Source organism: Lepeophtheirus salmonis, chromosome 7, assembly GCF_016086655.4.
Source record: "Lepeophtheirus salmonis chromosome 7, UVic_Lsal_1.4, whole genome shotgun sequence".
In the NCBI taxonomy this organism is placed as follows: Eukaryota; Metazoa; Arthropoda; class Copepoda; order Siphonostomatoida; family Caligidae; genus Lepeophtheirus; species Lepeophtheirus salmonis.
Window position 1 is genome coordinate 3,280,045 of NC_052137.2, and position 19,876 is coordinate 3,299,920.

Here is a 19,876-nt window from a genome sequence, read left to right on the forward strand (position 1 = left end):
AATTTTGAATAAGTAAGTTTTTATTTCAATTAACTTAATAAGCTGTGAATGTTTTGGTACAAAATTAACGCACGCAGACAAATTAGCAAAACTCAAGGTGGCATGCCCAGCTATTGTTGCAACTCTTCTGTAAGGCCTCTGCAGTGATCATGTTATTATAAGCTATCTATTTTTAGTGACGTGTTTTAAATTACCCCTCTTTTTTTTATCATTGGTGTGTTGCCTTGCAAGGCAACTCAGCTTGTCTAGCTACAAGACAAGTTTTACTAAATAAAAACCATATACTGAAGGTTTAAAAAAACTTAAACACATCACTACTTTTATTATTGGAGGTTTCGAGAGATTAAACTAATAGAGATATAAGGTGGGACAATTTAATATATTACGATAGGCTAACACGGAAGGTTTCACCCCATAGGAAATTACAATTGTCATATAGAAAATTGAATTTCTATTTGTCAACCTGACCCCCCTGCTGGGTCTGGCCTCCAGACCCTCTGACAATAGCCTCCTGACAGTCTATTTGAACCATTGTATGGACAAAACTTGTATCAGTATATAGTTCTATGTCAAGACATCATAAAAAACCAAAACTGACAAAAAAATTCGAAAGGAAACTTGAGGTCAGACCCTTCACAAAGTAATCCGAAAAGGTTTATCATTTTTTACCCCATAAGGTACATGGACAAAACTTATATCAATGTATTATACTATCTGAGATATCATCTATCTTGAGTCCTAGCATCGTTTGCAGGGGGGTGGGGGTCTGTAAAAAAATAAAGGTATATTTGAGAAATTATCGTTTTGATAAAATTTATGCTGTAGAGCAAAAAAAACAACAATTATGTACATATATATAATTCTGCTGATTTCCCTGAGTCCGTAACCCATATTGCTACCCTTTTTTAGATGCTTCTGTATCTGTGTCATATTCAGGTTCCATATCCATATGGAGGTGCGCTTTTCATACGGAACCGCCGTGCTCTGAATTATAAAAATCATATTATCCATTTTTATGAAATTTTATTCCTAGAAAAAGAAAGATTTCTCAATTTGTTCTTTATTCTCCTAGTCGTGCATTTATGTTGACACGCCACATATGCACCTAACACTATTAACTCCCCTGCTACATCCGTTTATTTGACATATAAAGAAAAGTGTGAATGTATTTTTATAAGATGTATGATTGAATCTATTTAAACTCAGAGTCTTTGTTTCTTTGAAAATTCCAATCATTTTACACACCTCACATTCTCAAAGGGTTTTTTGATTGAATGATAAATAAATATGTATACCTACCACTGACAAAATACCATTCCTTTTAAGGAATATCTTATTTATGAAGAAGTAAAAAAGTCGTATACATTAGAGTAGCCATATAAAAATGTTTATGTGAATTTACTTGCATCATTATCATTAGCTATTCACTTTCATGACCTCTGTCAGAAAGTGCCATAGATTCTTCGTATATGAAGACAATCCTGAATTGCCCTTCACTACCCTCCTGATGGTCCTAGCCGTAGACCTTCCGTGAGGGATGTCAGGGATCTCACAGGACGTCCCTGACTTCCGTCTTAAAATGGTGTCAATATCATTTTCAAAAGGGAAGAAGGAAACAAGAATTTTTATTTTAACTACAATAAAACTGATTCATATTTAACCAGGGCCGTCCGCAAATTTTTGCTTTTTACTGTAATTTGTTTTCCAAAAATATCATTTTTGTTAATAACTATGGATTTTTGAAATTTCTTTCCGAAAAAATTAATATTTGAAATTAATTTTTTTTCAAAAAAAATTTTCAAAAATATATATATGTATATAATCCTGCGGCTGCCCCTGTTAACTGAGTTGTTCTTTTTGTAATTTGAACACATACACTCAAAGACACATATACCGGGTGATAAAATACTTTTTTAATCACCCGGTATATGTATTGTCAGGTTTAAAAGGGGTTTAAAGGGCCGTCAGGCTTAAAATAGGCTGTGACGTCCCTAATGATCCAGTACGTCTTTGGTCATAGCAGTTACTTAGAAGGTGTTGGCGGGCCGATTCATCGATTTTTTTCCAACCTGGACAAGAGCTTTGGATCCCCCTTTAAATTGTCCCCTCCACTTCTTGCTTTCCTTGTGAGGTAATCTACATCATTCTTCATCTTGACCACCTTAAAAAACAGGAGCAATACAAAATATCCCTAATCCTCCCCACCTCAATTTTAGAATCTATGCCATCTGAGATTTGCAGCATTTTGGCTTTTTGCTCAATTATGATGACTAGATGACGAAAAATCAATTATAGTTTGTTCATACACAAGAGATGGCTGAACCAGAATTTCAAAAAATAATAACTAAGCCTTCCTATATTAATAAAAAAATCAACATTTATTAAAAGTCTACGTTTTGCGGCCCAAGGATGTATATTAACACAAGAAGCCGTAACAAATTTGATATCTTCCAAGTTGCCTCTAAGCATAAATCAATTTTATGTCAATACCTTTGTTTGTTCTGTAGTTTTTGTATTTTCAAAATTCAATCCTTTAATATTTATTGCATTAAAAAGTATTTGTTCTACAAAACAAACCATTACTTTGGGCATTCTTCTCTTCTGAGTAGTTGACAAATTTGAATTACTTCGTCGTTTCATTTCTGTTATAAAATAAAAACGTCAGCCCATGTTGAAATTTTTTCAATTTCAGTCAAAAGTTGTAGAGCCACATCAGAATGTTACTCAAATGTTACAATTTTGGGTGGAGGAATATATTTTTACTATTAGAACCAATTGGGTTGGTGAGATTATAAATCATAACATGTGTAAGGTATGATAAATTTGAGCAAGGAAAACAAACTGGAATAAAATTTGGTAAGTTGTATTATTGACACTAAATGAGATTATAAGTAAAATTTTGGATCTGTAACTCAATCGAACTTTGAGTTATGAGGTCTTATAGATGAAGAAATGAACCTTTTGTTGAATATTTTATTAGACATATAACTTAAACATCATTGGAAGCTATCATTTATCTTAACAAAAATTATTTTATACATTTTTTGTTAGAAAAAATAAAAAGTAATCTATAACCTTAATTTTTGACCATAAACTTTTCAAGGTCATTTTTTTTTTAGTTTTAACCATATAACGGGAAATCCTTTACAATAAAAAAAATACCATATTATAGTGGAAAAATTCATAGAATAAGGAATAATTATAATTACATATAAAAATTAAAACCTAATTTATATAGTAAAAAAAAAAGCTTCATCGAATATACACTTTTAAATAAAAATATTACAAATGTACAAAAAATACAACATAAATGTCAGATCACCTAGTGGATATTATATATTATTTATATTGCTTATGGCCTGTAGTGACAGATTTACTTTATAATCTATAAATGCCAAATTTGATAAATGAATTTTCAAAAATGACAAATGATAAAATTTGGAAAATACATTTTTCTTAAAAAATTGGGGTAAAATTCTTGGGTACAAACAAATTTGACCATATACATTTTTTATGTTGAAAATAGTTTTTATACAAATTGTTTTTTAATAAAAGAAAATAACTTTTTTATCAATTTTTCAGAATAATATACAAAATTCTAATATATAATTTAAAAAATTCCACAAATTTGACAAGCTTTAAATAAGAGGGTGACATTGGGCTCATTACATTACCCCTTATAAGAAATACTACTCTTAATTTTTCTTTTAAAATTATTCACCTTATTTTACAAGTCTTACGTGAATATTGGCTAAATCGCGGTGAGCCTATAAGCTTTGCCTGAGAGAATTTAAGACAAAATTTGGCAACATTGAGAGACGATATATCTGCTGACAGAGAACAACATAAGCTATATTTAATGAATTTGAGAAAGAGTGCGAGGAGAAGGCGGACACGAGACATATGTTACTACTGAATTAAGCCCATTGTTAATGTCAGCTGTCTGTTATATGATTTTGGAAGGGGAAATTGAATTACTGGGGGTTCAAAGTTAATATTTTGACTACTTAAAATGGACAAAAACCTTGAAAAAACTCCATCAATTGGCTGTTCTGATCAGACAAGATTCCTGGGCTCTGGAGGGCAAGTTTGATTTTCGCTAATAAGTTGATTTTTTCAAAAAACAAGATCGATTCCCCGTATCTCAAAGTTTCTTTAAGGTATTGCTTGTCGATTCGAAAATGCACCAAATAGATTAGAAATTCCAAAAACAAATTATTTTACTAACAGAAAAAGGGAGAACGTATAGTAAATACAAATTAAAAAAGGAGTTAGCAAGTTAATCTTAGTATGTATCTTCAATCTTTCTTACATTTATGGTGGAAGTAGGAACATGGCAAGTTAGCAATGCAATGCCAATAAACAATTTACAGGGTGAAACATTTGAAAAAATTGCTTTATATTTACGAAAATCAGTATTTTCACATTGTCAATAATAAGTTGTATTTTCAACAGTACACAAAAGGGGGTTCAGGTTCGATTATAATTACATCAAATGGACAGAATACAACCAAAAATATTGTATCCAAGGAGGTTTTACAATAGAAATTGGCCTATTATATAATTATAGCTTATAGTAGGTCGTTTTAGTTTAGAATTTTAACATAAATAGGCTAAATATAATAAAATCTTTTTAGTTTTTCATTGGCTATCTTAAGATAGCGTGTTCATGATAGTATATACATCTAACAAAACAAGGCAATTGAGCAATAAAAATGTAAGGTTTAAGTCTTTCTATTTGTTGCTCTCATTTTGACATCCAATCGTTGACTATATTCCATAATATTAATGAAAAATGGTTTCATTGTGATAAAACTAGATTATTTGGGCCCCCCCCAAACTGGACGACATCCTAATTGTGACGTCAAGTGAAAACTTCCAATTGACTTCTTTATTATTTTCCTTTTTTTTTTTGTTATAAAGTTATGAATGAGTGTACATGAAGGACTAATTACAAGGCCGTCCGCAGGATTATATTGTAAAGGGGGCTTGGTTATTGTTGTTTTGACGCAAAAAAATTAATTTTTTTTGAATAAAACTTACAAAATTATTTTTTGTGGGAAAAATAACCAAAAAAATTTAACAAATATTAAATTTTTGGGGAAAAATTTTTGTTTACAAAAATTAATTTACGAAAAAATTAATTTTTTTGGAAAAAAATTTCTACTATTAAATTTTTGGTTAAAAATTTGAAAAATCCACAGCTATTTTTTGGTAAAAATTTCAAATTTATAAAAAAATAACGATAATATTAAATTTTCTAGTAAAGAGCCAAAATTCCTTGTTTTGGGAGAGGCTACAGCCCCTCATAACCCACCCCTGGTGGATACCCCTGCTTTAGAGGTATAATACTTCAGTGAAACATCGTCACACTTGAATTTCTAACTAAATAGTCAATAGATGTACATATTTATTGTTACTGTTTGTTGGGCGTGTGGACCTCTACAACTTACCTCTGTAAAAAGTTAGAAGTGAGAGGGGGACATCCAGATATTTACATCATTCATTATTAGTAGAGAATGTTCATGATATGTGTTTTAAATATTTTTAGAATGTTAATGTACATATTTCATAAATATTTCCGTATAGGGAAATTCCGATATAAGGTTGCTATTATTTTACTCCTCCACGTATATAATGAGTTAGAGTGTCAGTTGGTGCCTTAGTATATAAAATCTTTACCTACTCTCGTTTTCACATCGTTAAATATTATAGAGCGTTTTCATTAAAAGTCAGGATTGGTGATGTTGTTCACTTCAGGTGCGTCTGGAGTATTATATAATTTATTTTTTTGGGAGGGGGGGCAAAAAAATCAAAAATTTACACCTATTCACACTAAATTAAATTTTGAAAAATTTATATTTCAAATATAAAATTTGTGAGAGATTAATATCAGAAATCCATAGCTATGCATGAAAAATCGGAAAAATTAAATTTTTTGCAAAAAAATTTCAAAAATCCATAACTATGCATGAAAAGAATCAAAAATTATCAGTTGTTTACAAACTATTAAATTTTTTGAAAAAAAATTTCAAAAATCAACATCTATTTATGAAAAATTTAATCTTCCGGAATAAAATTTCAAAAATCCACAGCTATGCGCAAAAAAATTGAATTTTTGGAAATTTTTTAAATATTTATGTTTTGGAAAAAAATTCAAAAATCAACAGGAATTCACAAAAATTAATTTTTTTTGGAAAAAAAATTCAAAGATCAAATTTTTTGGTGAAAAAAATCAGAAATCTAAAGCTATTCACAGAAAATTAAATTTTTTTGAAAAAACAATGAGAAAAAATTTAATTAGTTGGAAAAAAAATTGATAAATTAGATGAGATTTCAAATATTATATTTTGTGAAAAATAAATTCAAATATTAAGTTGTTTAGTAAAAAAAAGGAATTCCTTAATTTGAAAGGGCCTCCAGCTCACACCCTGCCAATGCTCCTGGGGGCCTAAACAACCAAGTTCCATAAGAATAACACCCCTTTTTAAATGTATATTCATGAAAATAAACATAGCTACTACTCTGTATTTCGATGTCAAAATGGAATGGACAAATATAAGGACTTAGACCTTACACTCCATCAAAAATAAATACCTTTATTGCCTAGTTTTATTATATAACAAACACTAAAGTGTATTTAAAATATTTTATTACATCGTTGTATATCTTATTTCCATGTTCAGAACAGTAAATTAACTATTAGAATATATAGAACTTTCTCTAATAGTTATTCTAATATTCTCTTTACTATTCAATCGGAAATATAAATTAATTATAGAAATCTGCCAATTTGTAGGGATGGGATATTTCATACATATTACGTTTAATTTATCATACAATTTTTGACGCCAATGAAAATGGCCTAAAGATTAGAAAATACCAAGGTGACTATATATAAGGTGTGTCGATAAGGGATTTCTTTGCTTTTTTATTAGCTATTTTGATGACGTCAATGAGGAGTCAACTTAGTAGGAAATTTTTTCTAAACAAATTGTATTAATATATAATTTAGTATTTTATTTTCTCATCAGACAATAACTATTTGTGTACATTTTCCCCCTCTAACGATAACTGTAATAATACCATTTAAAATAAACAAATTAAAAGTTGTTTTTAATTAAAAATAGGTTAGAACGTAAATTTTCAAATAAATATACAAAAATAGTGGCTTTGTACAGGTTGTTACTCCACATATACACCCTCTAGAATAGAGGTAGGCAACCTTTTCGATATGGAGTACCAACTTCAACATTTCTAATCAATGAGTCTGCCACTATCAACAATAATGGTAAAAACATACACAAATTACAAAAATATTTTCTAATTTGCGCATGCCAATGAATATGCCTCCGTGTACCAGCAGTGGCACGCATGCCGTAGGTTGCCAACTTCTTTTGGAATAATAAGAGTTAAAACTTTACACTAGCAGTAACACTGAACTTGGCTCCATTGTGACGTCATCAAAAAACTGTCAGCTAACGTCAACAAGACTGTCTTGCAGGTTTCTTATCGACACACCTTCACTGCACTATATAGTTACCTTGAGAAAATAGTGAACTACAGCTGTGTATTTGAATGTCAAAATGAGAATAACAAATAAAAGGACTTGAGACTTAATGTCAATCAAAAATATATATCTCTACTGTTTAGTATATATTATATATAACAGACCCTAATATGTCTTAAAAATATGTTATTACATCTTTATTTCCATAGTACAATTAGTTGTACAAATCTAGCACTTTCGTAGGTATTTTCCGCACGCATAACTTTGATTGCATTCAAATATCAGTATTTATCATTGGCATTAAGTAGTAATTCATACAGGTGTTGTGTGTTTTTATTCTGAAAGACATTCAATGAAGTTTCATCAAGAATTATAGGAAATTTGTACCTTTTATGGAGTACAAATATTAACTATGAGCCTTCAAGAGGATGGTTCCCCTTCAACTATGATGTAATTTGTGACGTCAGTGCAAAACGATGTATTAAAGGGGGAAATTGGTGTACGTAGCGCGTGCGTTTTTAAAAAAAATGTAAATTGTATACAACACATTTTTTTTACCTTTCTGCGTAGAGGAGAAATTATAATTTTTTCCTCTCCTTACTTCATTTTGTTTTCACAAGTGATAGATTAAAGCCGTTACATCTAATTGTCTTATTTATATTATAGTGAACTATTATGACGGAAAATCTTTTGGAGCAAAGCTACGTGGGATTCGCGAATATTGCTGATCAGGTAAGATTATATAATCTTAATTATAGAGTAGAATAGTATTTGCCAAATATGTTCATGCTAGTGCTGAGGTTTGTGTTGTGACGATCTTTATTTAGGACTAAAGACTATTGACCTGTTTAGTTAAGTCTAGGTTCGGTCCAGTTCGGTCTTACTAAGTTTGAGGCTTCATGACGTCATGGAGACGTCTGCAGGATTATATATATATTTTTTTGGGGGAGGGGGGACTTGGTTTTTGCAAAAATATAAATTTTTGAAAAAAATTTGAGATATTTAATTTTTTGGAAAGAAATTTCAAAAATTCAAACATTCATTTTTTTTTCTAAATTACAAATATTCATAGCAACTCTAAAAAAAATTAAATTTTGAAAAAAATTAGACAAATTAAATTTTTAGAAAAAAATTCCAAAAATTAAATTTTTAATATTAGACTTTTCGAAAGACATTTCAATAATATACAGCTATTCATAAGAAATTAAATTTTTTGAAAATAAAATCCAAAATTAAATTGTAAATATTATGACGAAAAAGTTTTATAGCAAAAATCGAAAATTATTTAGTTTGTAGAGGGGATAGTCCCTCCAGACCGCCCCCTGCGGACACCTCTGTGTCACTAAACTTGTTTTTGTTTAATCAGTTCTAGTACAGACAGACCAAAGGTCTTAAGGACCTGTGCCTATGACTGATAGAATCGTTACTAAGACTGGACTTGACGGAATAAATAAGGTCCGACACAACACTAATTGAGGCTCGGTTCCAAGATTTAACTCTTACACGAAAGTTTATTTCAAACGAAATATAAAACATTGACCAAAATTTCCATTTCCAAAAAAAAACAAAAACAATTCTTTTGAAGTTTATTTTCTGAAAGAGTAACTTCCTTGTCGAACCGGATCAAGATCAAAGGTTAATACTAGACCAGTCCAAGTCCAATAAGTTAAAATTTAATGGTCTTAGACCAGTTTTATGATTTCCAGACAGAAGCCCAACTCGAGTTAAATCTAGAGACGTGAACAATCCCATTCTTGGTTTGATTAATAAAGGGCTTGTTAAAATTTTTCAAAAGCTTGAAGTCTGCTTGTCAAATAAGTTGAACAGCTTGAGCTTGGAACTTTCAAATATAGAGAGTTCTCATATGACGTCACAATTTTGATGTCGTACATTTTGGGGACTAAACAACCTGGGCTTATAACTTTGAAAATCCTTTCGTCATTAATATTAGGGGAAGTAGTCAAATATAGGATGTTAAATAGAAGGACTTTAACCTTACTGTCTAGAAAAATGTTAACGTTCCATTGTCTTGTTTTAATATATATCTGACCCTAACATCTATTAAAAATATGTTATTACATCGTTATACAATCTTATTTATTTGTTGTCAATATAAATTATTTATTTTAAAATGGGAATACTACGATATTTTTCTCTTATTTTCCTACTTTTCTCCTCCCTAATCGATCAAAACCAAAACAAAAATTGTACCAATCTAAACATGTTTAGGGATTTTTCATTTGAATTCAATAATATTTATTGCAGGGGTTAAGAGTTTTTATTCATAAAGCCTTTTGATGGAGTTTTGTCAAGGCTTTTTGAAAATTTGTCCATTTTATTTAATAAAAATATCAACTTTGAGACCCAAGATGTAATCTCCTTTAATTATAATGAAATTTATGATGATTTTTAAAACTTATTTCAAGTAATAGTATTTAATAATAGGGTGATCAGACATTCCCGTTTTTGGAGGTGTTTTTGGAGCTGTAAATGGGCCTAAATTTTTTCTACTTTGGGTTAATAATAATCGTCTTCATACTGTTTATTTATCCTTGCTAGTTGCTCCGATATGACTAAGGGGAGGTTAATAGTTGTATACAGTGATGCTACTAACGCGTTACTTAGTAATGCGGTACGCTACAATGTTCTAATTGATTGGTGAATATAACTAATTAATTAACTTGTAGTCTAACTTAGTTACTTTGAAAATCAAGTAGTTAGTAAAGTAACTAAGTTACTTTTGAAGGAGTAGTCAGTCGGACTACTTTTTCCAAGTAAGTGTGGCAACTCTGGTTGTATATTATGGGTTCAAATAAAAGTGGATTTGATGTCATTTTTTCGCAAGTCCTATATTAGTCTTGTATTCTTCTTACTCATTAGAAGATGGATTAGGTGGCTTCGAAAACATTATGGGTTTCCATCATATAACCTTTTCCTGTATTTTTGAGCAGAAATAGTTCCCCTTGCTATATTCAAATAATAGTGATTATGTAATTATGAAAACTTTTGGTTTCTTTGGGCTTAAAGAATATAGAGTTGGGCTTGGATAAGCCCGATTTTTGTGACATCACAAGCGAATACGTATCTTTTAATGTCTTAAATTGACTTTTCATTAATCTATGAGTATTGAGACAATAAAATATTTTACATACTTCAACAAATGATCTATATGTCTCAAAATTTATACACATATTCTCTGATTACACTTATAGTAGTAGTTAACATCCAAAGCATAGTATGCTATAACAAAATTTACAAAAATAGTATTCCAAATTAGATACAATTTCAGGGCAATTTGTTCTATGGAAATGATATTTTTATAAATACAAAGTTGATTTATAAGTCTTACAATTTCTTGACTATTTTTATTTTAAATTCAACCAGATTGAAAAAAGTATGTTTAAAAAAATATATACAAAGTATCCTTACAGGTTGAAACGGCACTCATATTTTATAATTCAATCCCATGTATATAGCTACAAATTTATCAATTTTGAAAGTACTTCATTTCTAAAGAAGAATAAAGAAAGATATTATCTGGATCCCGTCTCTCAAACTTTTCAACTTATGAAAAGTGCATAAAATCATAAGTCACTCCAGTGTACAATATGACTAAAATTGATGGTGAATGGCCTAAATACAAATGTCCTTCTTATTTAAACGAGTATGTTGATAATAATATCAATAATAACTTTGACCTTTGTAAATCATAGATTTACAAAGTGCTTTACAAACTTGCTTTACCACCTAAGCAATACAACAACGCAAAAATCTAATAACAATACCAGGAGAGTTCAAATCAAATACATGAAGTAGGCTGAGGCTCCATTTCATAAGCAATCATATTTTCTTTTAATTAAACCATCCATGATGGCGTTGATTGTCATTTCTCTTTGAGAAATCACAAGTATTTTCGTGATTAAATGATGAAACAAGTTTATGCAAACTGGAGTCACACTGTCCCCGGTGGGCTATTGACATGGCAATGAGTACTTGAGACATATCTTTTGGTTAATTTTATATATCTTCTTACACAAAATCAATTTAAACTTATATTCCTTCATAATATGTCAAAAGAATGTATTGATTATTTTAAATATATTCATATATAAAATACCATATTCTTTTATTGATGGGCGATTATTGATTCACTGAAGGCGTGCCAATGTGCCGCAGCACCCACTTTGAGAATTGCTGATCTATAGCATCACTAGTAATGTAAATTGTGTGTATTTTTTAGCTCGCCCGTTTTTTGGAATTGGTAATCTAAAGAATGAATTTTCTTTTCCTAAGTTGATGTGATTATAATTTGACTCCTGAGTAGTAAACTTTCTTTTCTACTACATTCAATTACATATTTTCTAAACCTGATGAAATATTCTTATATGCACGGAGAGTAACCTCGAGTATTTGTTTCGAGGATTGAATTGTAAGTCCTTGTTGTACTCAGAGTAGAATTAAGGATCCATATCGGAGTAATTTTTACCAATGTCCTTGTTTATTTCCTTCTCTCTCTTTAGCAGCTGCTTGTTTACGATCCAAAGAAACGTCACGAAAGCTAAACTGCTCTTCTCCAAAACATTATTCAAATTGTGTATTCAAAATCATGTATATTTTTGGTTTCTTTTTTTTAATATGCCAAAATTATACACCATTTTTATGATTAATCATCATGAGCGTCGTTATCAAAATCATGTTAATCCTGATAATTTGATGAATGTTTTGAAGGAAAGCAGCTAAGCTCTCATAACGTTTTATTATAAAAACCTCATTCGTACTCCCCACCTTTCATGAGCATGTGCAATAGTGACTACTTTATACTTTGATTTTCCATTCTTTATAACTCAATAGTAATATTAACAACTTTAAGAAGAATAAAAAAAAATCCTGTTCGGGGTGAAACCACAAATGGTCTTACACGTGTTCTAGGTCATATTTGATACAACTCTAACAATCAACATGATTTAAAAAAATAATATTACTGAATTTATGTTGGAGATGTGTCAGCGTCCTGCGTCCTCCACATTGTTCCTAATACCCTGCAAAATAATACCAATTTTGTATAGTTATTTTTATATGCTTCATTAATCCTGTACCACCCTAATACCAGTATATTATAGATCATTGATCACCTGGGGCGTTCCTAGCGTTCATCATTTAAGTGGGGGGGGAGAGCCCCCCCCCATTCAATTTCCTTATATTGATATTTATATATCTATATATAGGCTTATTTTCAAGGTTGTCCCCAGTTTGGGTTCACCGATTTTATCAGCCCCGGTTATTTCAATTCAACAGTTTCGTTGGTTCAGCTTGATCGGTCTCGGTTCCGGTGTCGTTTCTTTGTTTTACAGTCTCAGTTTGGTAACAGGTACTTAAAGCAAGGGGCGTCGCTGGAAAATTCGGTCCCAGGAAATGATATTAAATAAAAAAAGGGCCTTAGCTACCTTATACACAGAGTGCGTAGGGTCTCGAAAACTCGTATAAAGGGGGCCTCAGTTTAAAATGTATATGTGTAGGGGGATCTGGACATAGCGAAGTAGAGGTCTGGATCGATAATCTACCCCACCCCTTCCCTCTTGTATTTACACAGCCTGGTGCCTACAACCACTTCTTCTGATCCATAAGAAACCCTTAGCTATTTGAAACTCAGATACAACTCTATCACCCTGGCTACGTAAAAAAAAATCATTGGAAAACGCTGCAATTGCTCACAAAAATACAACTCAGAAAATTATTTATTGATTAAAACTAATTTATTTTTATAATATATATTTTCTTTTCCTTATATATTCTATATAGGAACAAAAGCACACAAGAACCGAGACCGATGAGCGGCCTTACTTACGGTCTCGGTTTGACTTTGCCAGTTCCGGTTATAGCAGTTCAAGAACCGGAAGACCGCTAAGGGTACAACCATGTTTTTTCTATATAAATATGGGATAAACTTTTAATCTGGTTTATTTTAGATAAATCTGGGATAAACTTTTAATTTTTAGGTTCGCTTTTACATAAATTTTTTAGGAGGGAGGGGGGTTGAGCTAGCGATTAAATATCGGATACATCCACTCTTGCAATCCGCTTGAGGTCCCTGTCATGCCTAACAGATATACATTATTTGCTATAGCTATTTAGTATATCCAAGAAAAATGTCTCTTTGCAACTGTTTCCTGATTCGAAGATACAACCTCTAATACTTGTCTTGGAAATCAATAATCAAATATCAAAGTTCCGAAAAAAATAGAAGAATGTCTATTAATGCTATGCTTGTCATCAATTAAATTAAACATTTAATAGTATCATGTCATATGGATTTATAAAAAAATAAAATGAATGGATATTTGACATGCTACTTGGATTTTTTAAACTCAAAACTCACGTGTTTTATAATACTCCAGTTAAGGAGCTCGTATCAAAGCCATTGTCAACCAGCACTGGGAGGCCATGACAGAGGACTACATCTGCATTAGATGTCAAGCCATCTGTCGCCATCTCGATGCTATCATTATCGCTAAGGGGGGCTACATTAATGATTAAGAGAGTTCAGATACAAATCTATTTATAGTATTAATTTTGTTGAAAGTATATTATTCATAAGTAAATTATAACTTGTTGAAGTTTAAAATCCAAGTGTTCAGATTTTAATGGACCACTCGGTATTTACATTGATATTTCTTAGATGAAACATGACTTTACAAATTACATATATACATACCCATAGACAAACCTTACTTTATTAATATAGATTTACGAGACGTATAATTGTTGACAGTTGAACTTTATAATGTACCACAGAATATGATCAATCTATTTGTAATTTTTATTGAATAGTTATACCAAAGGGAATATCTAAAGAATATTCACTTATTGCATTGTAATTCCTTCATTTAAAGTTCATAATCTCATTTTTGAGTTTCAATTTTTACATATTTCTCATACGATAGTGATGGGACGGTCTTAACAAAAACCCAATGCTGATTCCGATGCAATTCTAGTAAAAATTCCCGATTCAGATTTTTTATATATTTTAAAGAATAGCTAAAAATACTATTTTGCTATCAGAGGCGTCCTCAGGATTATATTTTAGTTTTAATAAAAAAAAATTTTTTTTTTTTTTGAAAAATTTAAAATAATAAATTTTTTGATGAAAAATTTCAAATATTAATTTTTATTGATGAAAAATTTCAAATATTAATTTTTATTGATGAAAAATTTCAAATATTAATTTTGATTTATGAAAAATTTCAAATATTAATTTTTATTGATGAAAAATTTCAAATATTACATTTTTTGATGAAAAATTTCAAATATTACATTTTCTGATAAAAAATTTAAAGTATATAATTTACTAAATATTTTTTTTTTTAACCCACAATTTTTTCACAAAAATTTCAAAAAAAATTCAAAAATCCAAGGCTATTCTCATAAAATTAAATTTAAAAAAAATCGAATATTCAATTTTTCGTTGAAAAATTTCAAAAATGCATTGTTATTTACAGAAATGTAAATTAAAAAAAAAAAAAGATAAATAAATTATATTTCATGAAAAAAAAAATTTTTGATCAAATTTTTTTTCTTCAATTTTTGGATCAGAATTTTAAGTAATAAATTTTTTGGGAAAAAAATCGAATATGTAATTGTTTTTTAAAACAGCAAAAAATTTCTTTGATTGGGATTTTTTTTTTCATAACTTAGAAAAGTAATAAATGGTTAAATACCAGTAATAAATAAGAATCGGATTTACAAATTAAAAATTATTTTCCCGATGAAAATTCCACAAAAAACGACCAACTTTCTACAAAATCCCAAATTGTACATGAAATTTATCCCACATCTTTTGTAGATTTTTTATATTATTGTCTGATACAATACATATATAACATTTATATATGTATACACTGCAATCAAGATAAAATATATGATTATACAGGAAGACAAAGAGAAATTTGTTTGTTTCATACTCAAAGATTTTTCTGACTTTTTCTTTATTTTAATCAGTGTTAACCTACTTTGTTATAAACAACTAGTGTTGAGATTGTTTTGGACCGATATTTCGGTCCTCATCGCCTTTTCAGACAACAGACCGAAGTTTAATAGTTTTCTAGTAGAAAATCAATTTTTATGTCCTAATATATTACGTTGTTACCTTTACAAATCTTTCTTCAGAAAAGAAAGAGATAAATAAAGGGCCAAGATCAGTTACAAGGGCGCCGGCCGGATTATATACATATATATTATATACAGGGCGTGGGGCGTATCAAAAAAATCCAAAAATTAATTTTTTTTAGAAAAAGATTTTTGAACATTAAATTTTTTGCAACAAATTCAAAAATTCACCGCTATTCAGAAAAAAATCAAAATCCACAGCTATTCACAAAAAATTAACTTTTTTGGAAAAAATTTAAATTAAATTTTTGAAAAAAAGTTTCAAAATATTAAATGTTTTGGAAAAAAATTCAAAAATCTACAGCTATTCATAAAAAAATTAACAGTTGTCTGATTTTTTTGATAGTTAAGTAACTTCCTCATACTTTTTATAGTTCAATTTCAAGTCAGTTTTTCATTGTATACAGAGGGCGCCATTGTACATAAATCCGTTCTTATTGTTCATGTTCTTTGGAAATTGTTAAAAACTTAAGAATAGCTAATTCTAATTCAACCAATCAACGTTCAGAACACTGATAAGCAGAAACAGCGAGTGATGAAGTAACAGTTAGTTATAATTGTTCCACATATTATATCAAGTCTTGGACCCGCCAACACTTTTTCTTCTCATCCGTTTATTTTTTGGAAAATGTCCATTGAGGAGTTCATTCATTCATTTATTTTCGTTCATTTCTTTAATATTTTTAAACGAAACGATGACTTTGTGATCAATTTATTTAGCTATAAAAAATCTATTTTTTTTAAATCGGAGATGTTACTTTTGAGGTATTAAAAAGGACGTAACTTAATTTTCAATCCATAGTCATCTTTGATCGTGTGTGTGTGAATGAGTGAACATATTTTATGTATATGTTTTACGTTTCATTATTAACTAAACCGGCATGTCATTTCTTATATATTGTCCGTGCTAATTTTAGATTTATATACCATTTGAAAAAATGGTAATCCCTATTTTTATGACCCTAACAATAAAGAGACTAGTTTATTTTTACTCATCGCTACACATAAATTTTGTCTCAATCTCTAATATGACACCATCTGTAAATCTATTAAATCCATTCAATTAGTGTTTAAAAATGAATCTCATATTTTTATCAAATAATATCCAGTATCAAGTTGTTTTTTTTGTCGTAAAATGTACACATCTATTTACAATGTACGTAATTGAATTTTGAATCTCATCTTCCTATTGATGCAATAATCATCCATCAACTATTTTATGATAAAGGGCTGGAAAAAGCAATAGTCATTTGGTATACCAGTATATTTGGTTATAGGTATTTAATACTCACTATAAAAAAAGGTACTCATATTTTGAAGGTGCGCCGTGTGTTTCAACATTTATATTTTGTACAATTTCCATTGCTTATACTATGATATATGATAAATTTTCATTTTGATAATATATGTAACGTGTCAACATTAAAATAGACTGGGATAAAAAAGAATAAATAGAGAAAAAATATATTTTCTAGCTATTTTAGTAAATGGGAAACGATCAATTGATGTTTTACGGGCTATTATTATGTTTCTTATATTAGCGAAATATTATTTGCAGTGGTGTCCACAGGGTAATAATATCAATATTAATTTTTTTATTGCTTGGTTTGTATAATTTTTTTGAAAAAAATCAAAATCAATAGTTATTCACAAAAGATTTAAGAAATTTATATTTTATAGAAAAAAATTTCAAATAATACATTTTTATGAAAAAATTTCAAAAATCTATACTTATTCACAAAAAAAAATTCAAAAATCCTTCGCTATTCACAAAAATAAAAAAAGGACATTTTAAATATTAAAGTGTTTTTCGAAAAAGAATTCAAAAATCCATTGCTATTCACAAAATATTACATTTTTGGGGGGGAAAAAAAAAAATTAAATTTTTTGGTTTAATGCATAATTTTGCCCGAATGACCTTTTTTGTAAGAAAATAAATATTTAAAAAAATATCTATATATCCCTATTTTTACGTAAATTTTTTCATCCTGACTAAAAATAAATCTATTAAAAAACAGAAATTCCTTAATTTGGGTGTAGGGGCTACAGCCTCTCCCTGGCCCTGTGGAGGTCCCTGATTTGTCTGTATAGGGTTATTATAGATAAGGCTTTGAGTTGTATATTATGATCCTCATTTGAAATTGAAGGCCTAAGAAGATGATTTTTTTTTCATTAAAGTACATCTATTTCTATCACGTTGTTACCTTTCACACAACCTTTCATCCAAAAGAAAGAGAAAAAAGGGCAGATATAATATAAAAATTAGCCAAATATGTCAATCACACAAACTGCTACTTATATCTTAATTCCTCCCAGACTATAACTTTCATATTATTTATCACCATTTTAAAATGAATTATATATAGATATATATTTCGTAATATTAAAATTCTACATCGTTCTTAATTCGACACTGAAATATAATCCTATATAGTATTAACATAATTTATGTGTATCTCTGATGTGCATCCTTCTTAGAAAAACAATGATAACAACACATTTATTTCAAAAACGGAGGCTAATAAGATGATATTTTTCATAAAACAAGATCGATTCCCTGTGTCTTAAAGTTTTTTTTAAGGTTTGGTTTGTCCATTCGAAAATGCACCTAAAAAAAAATTATTGACCTAACGGAAAAAGGGAGAACGGATATTAAATACGAATTAAAAAAAGAAGAAGAGAATCAGCGAGTTAGTCTTAGTATGTATCTTCATTATGGGTGAAGAAGAAACATCTTATATAACAATTGTATTTATTAAAATAATCACCCTTACTTCTGGTGGGGATGACTTTCCATTTTCACCTATAAAAAGCATTTACCAATTAAATTAGCAATGATAATAAATAAATCACAAGTTCAAACATTTGAAAAAATTGTGTTATATTTAGCAAAAACAGTATTTTCACATCTTCAATTAAATGTTGAATTTTTAAGAGGTTCAATAGGGGATGCAAGGTTGATTATATTCACATCAAATGGACAGAATACAACCAAAAATGTTGTATCCAAGGAGGGTTTTTACAATATAAGTTTACCTATGATTATTATTATAGTAGATCGTTTGAATTTTAGTATTGATTGGTAATATTTTATCAAAAGCGTAGCTATACATTTGTACTTATAATAGCAAATTTTTTTTTCATAGAAATAGTAAAATTGCTAATAAATATTGTTTATTTATCAAAAAGAATAAATTATTAAATAGCCATTACGTATTCAACAAGACGACGGAATCAACTGCTGATAATAGAATACATAGGGTATGTTTGTATTAACGAGCTAACGCCGTGTTATGTTGAACATGTTTTGCTGAATTTTGGTTACACGTAATAAATCAATTATAACCGCAAATTCTTCCCAAAGAATAAAAAAGATTGTCAATATAATTTAAAGAGCAGAAATTAAAGGATTATTTTAGGTTGCTAATCGATTTTCACGAAACCCAATTCAGCCTGCTTTTAGCACGTCAATATTTTGGGTTTGTGAGGTAACGTTGTGTTAGTATGTGCAATTTCAAAACCCCTCCAGCCTGTATTATTACTTGTACTTAGCCCATAATGAAACAATGTTTTTAAAAAAAGTATATAACTTAATTGTTTATGCCCCCAAAATGGACGACATAAATAATGCTGACGTCATATTAAAACGCTCTAGATATAGATATACTTTTAATATTATTTTTTCTGCTTACATAGGTGCATAGAAAAAGTGTCAAGCGGGGTTTCGAATTTACTTTAATGGTTGTTGGTGAGACTGGTCTTGGAAAATCAACTCTAGTCAATTCTCTTTTCCTAACGGATCTCTATAAAGATAGAAAAATCCCTAGTTTAACAGAAAGAGCCAAAAGAACGACAGAGTTACATAAAACCACGATGGAAATCGAGGAAAAGGGAGTCAAGCTTAGATTGACTGTAGTTGATACACCTGGTTTTGGAGATGGTCTTGATGGAGATGATTCTTGGAAGGCCTGTGTTAAATATGTTGATGATCAATTTGCATCATATTTTGAAGTGAGTTTGTTTATTTTACTGTTTAATATCATACTTAATCTTTCCTCGATGACCTTTTTGGTGCGTCAGCATGCAAACCATCTTGAACATAACTAAAGAAAAAATGGTGAAAATCCCAATTTAATTTTTACTTCATATATACAAACAGTCAAATATTTCATAGATATATTCGAGTCAATTATACAGGGTATG

At 29.4% G+C, this 19,876-nt stretch overlaps 1 protein-coding gene across 1 annotated transcript in view; it reads left to right on the forward strand.

Moving 5' to 3' along the window:
• Positions 1-19,876, forward strand: part of Septin4 (septin 4) — a 33,655-nt gene that overhangs the window by 8,398 nt on the left and 5,381 nt on the right. Inside the window, exons 2-3 of the mRNA XM_040716671.2 lie at positions 8,177-8,242; positions 19,370-19,684. Coding sequence (XP_040572605.1) covers positions 8,186-8,242; positions 19,370-19,684 — 372 coding nt within the window. The 5' untranslated portion in view covers positions 8,177-8,185. The remainder of the gene's footprint in view (positions 1-8,176; positions 8,243-19,369; positions 19,685-19,876) is intronic.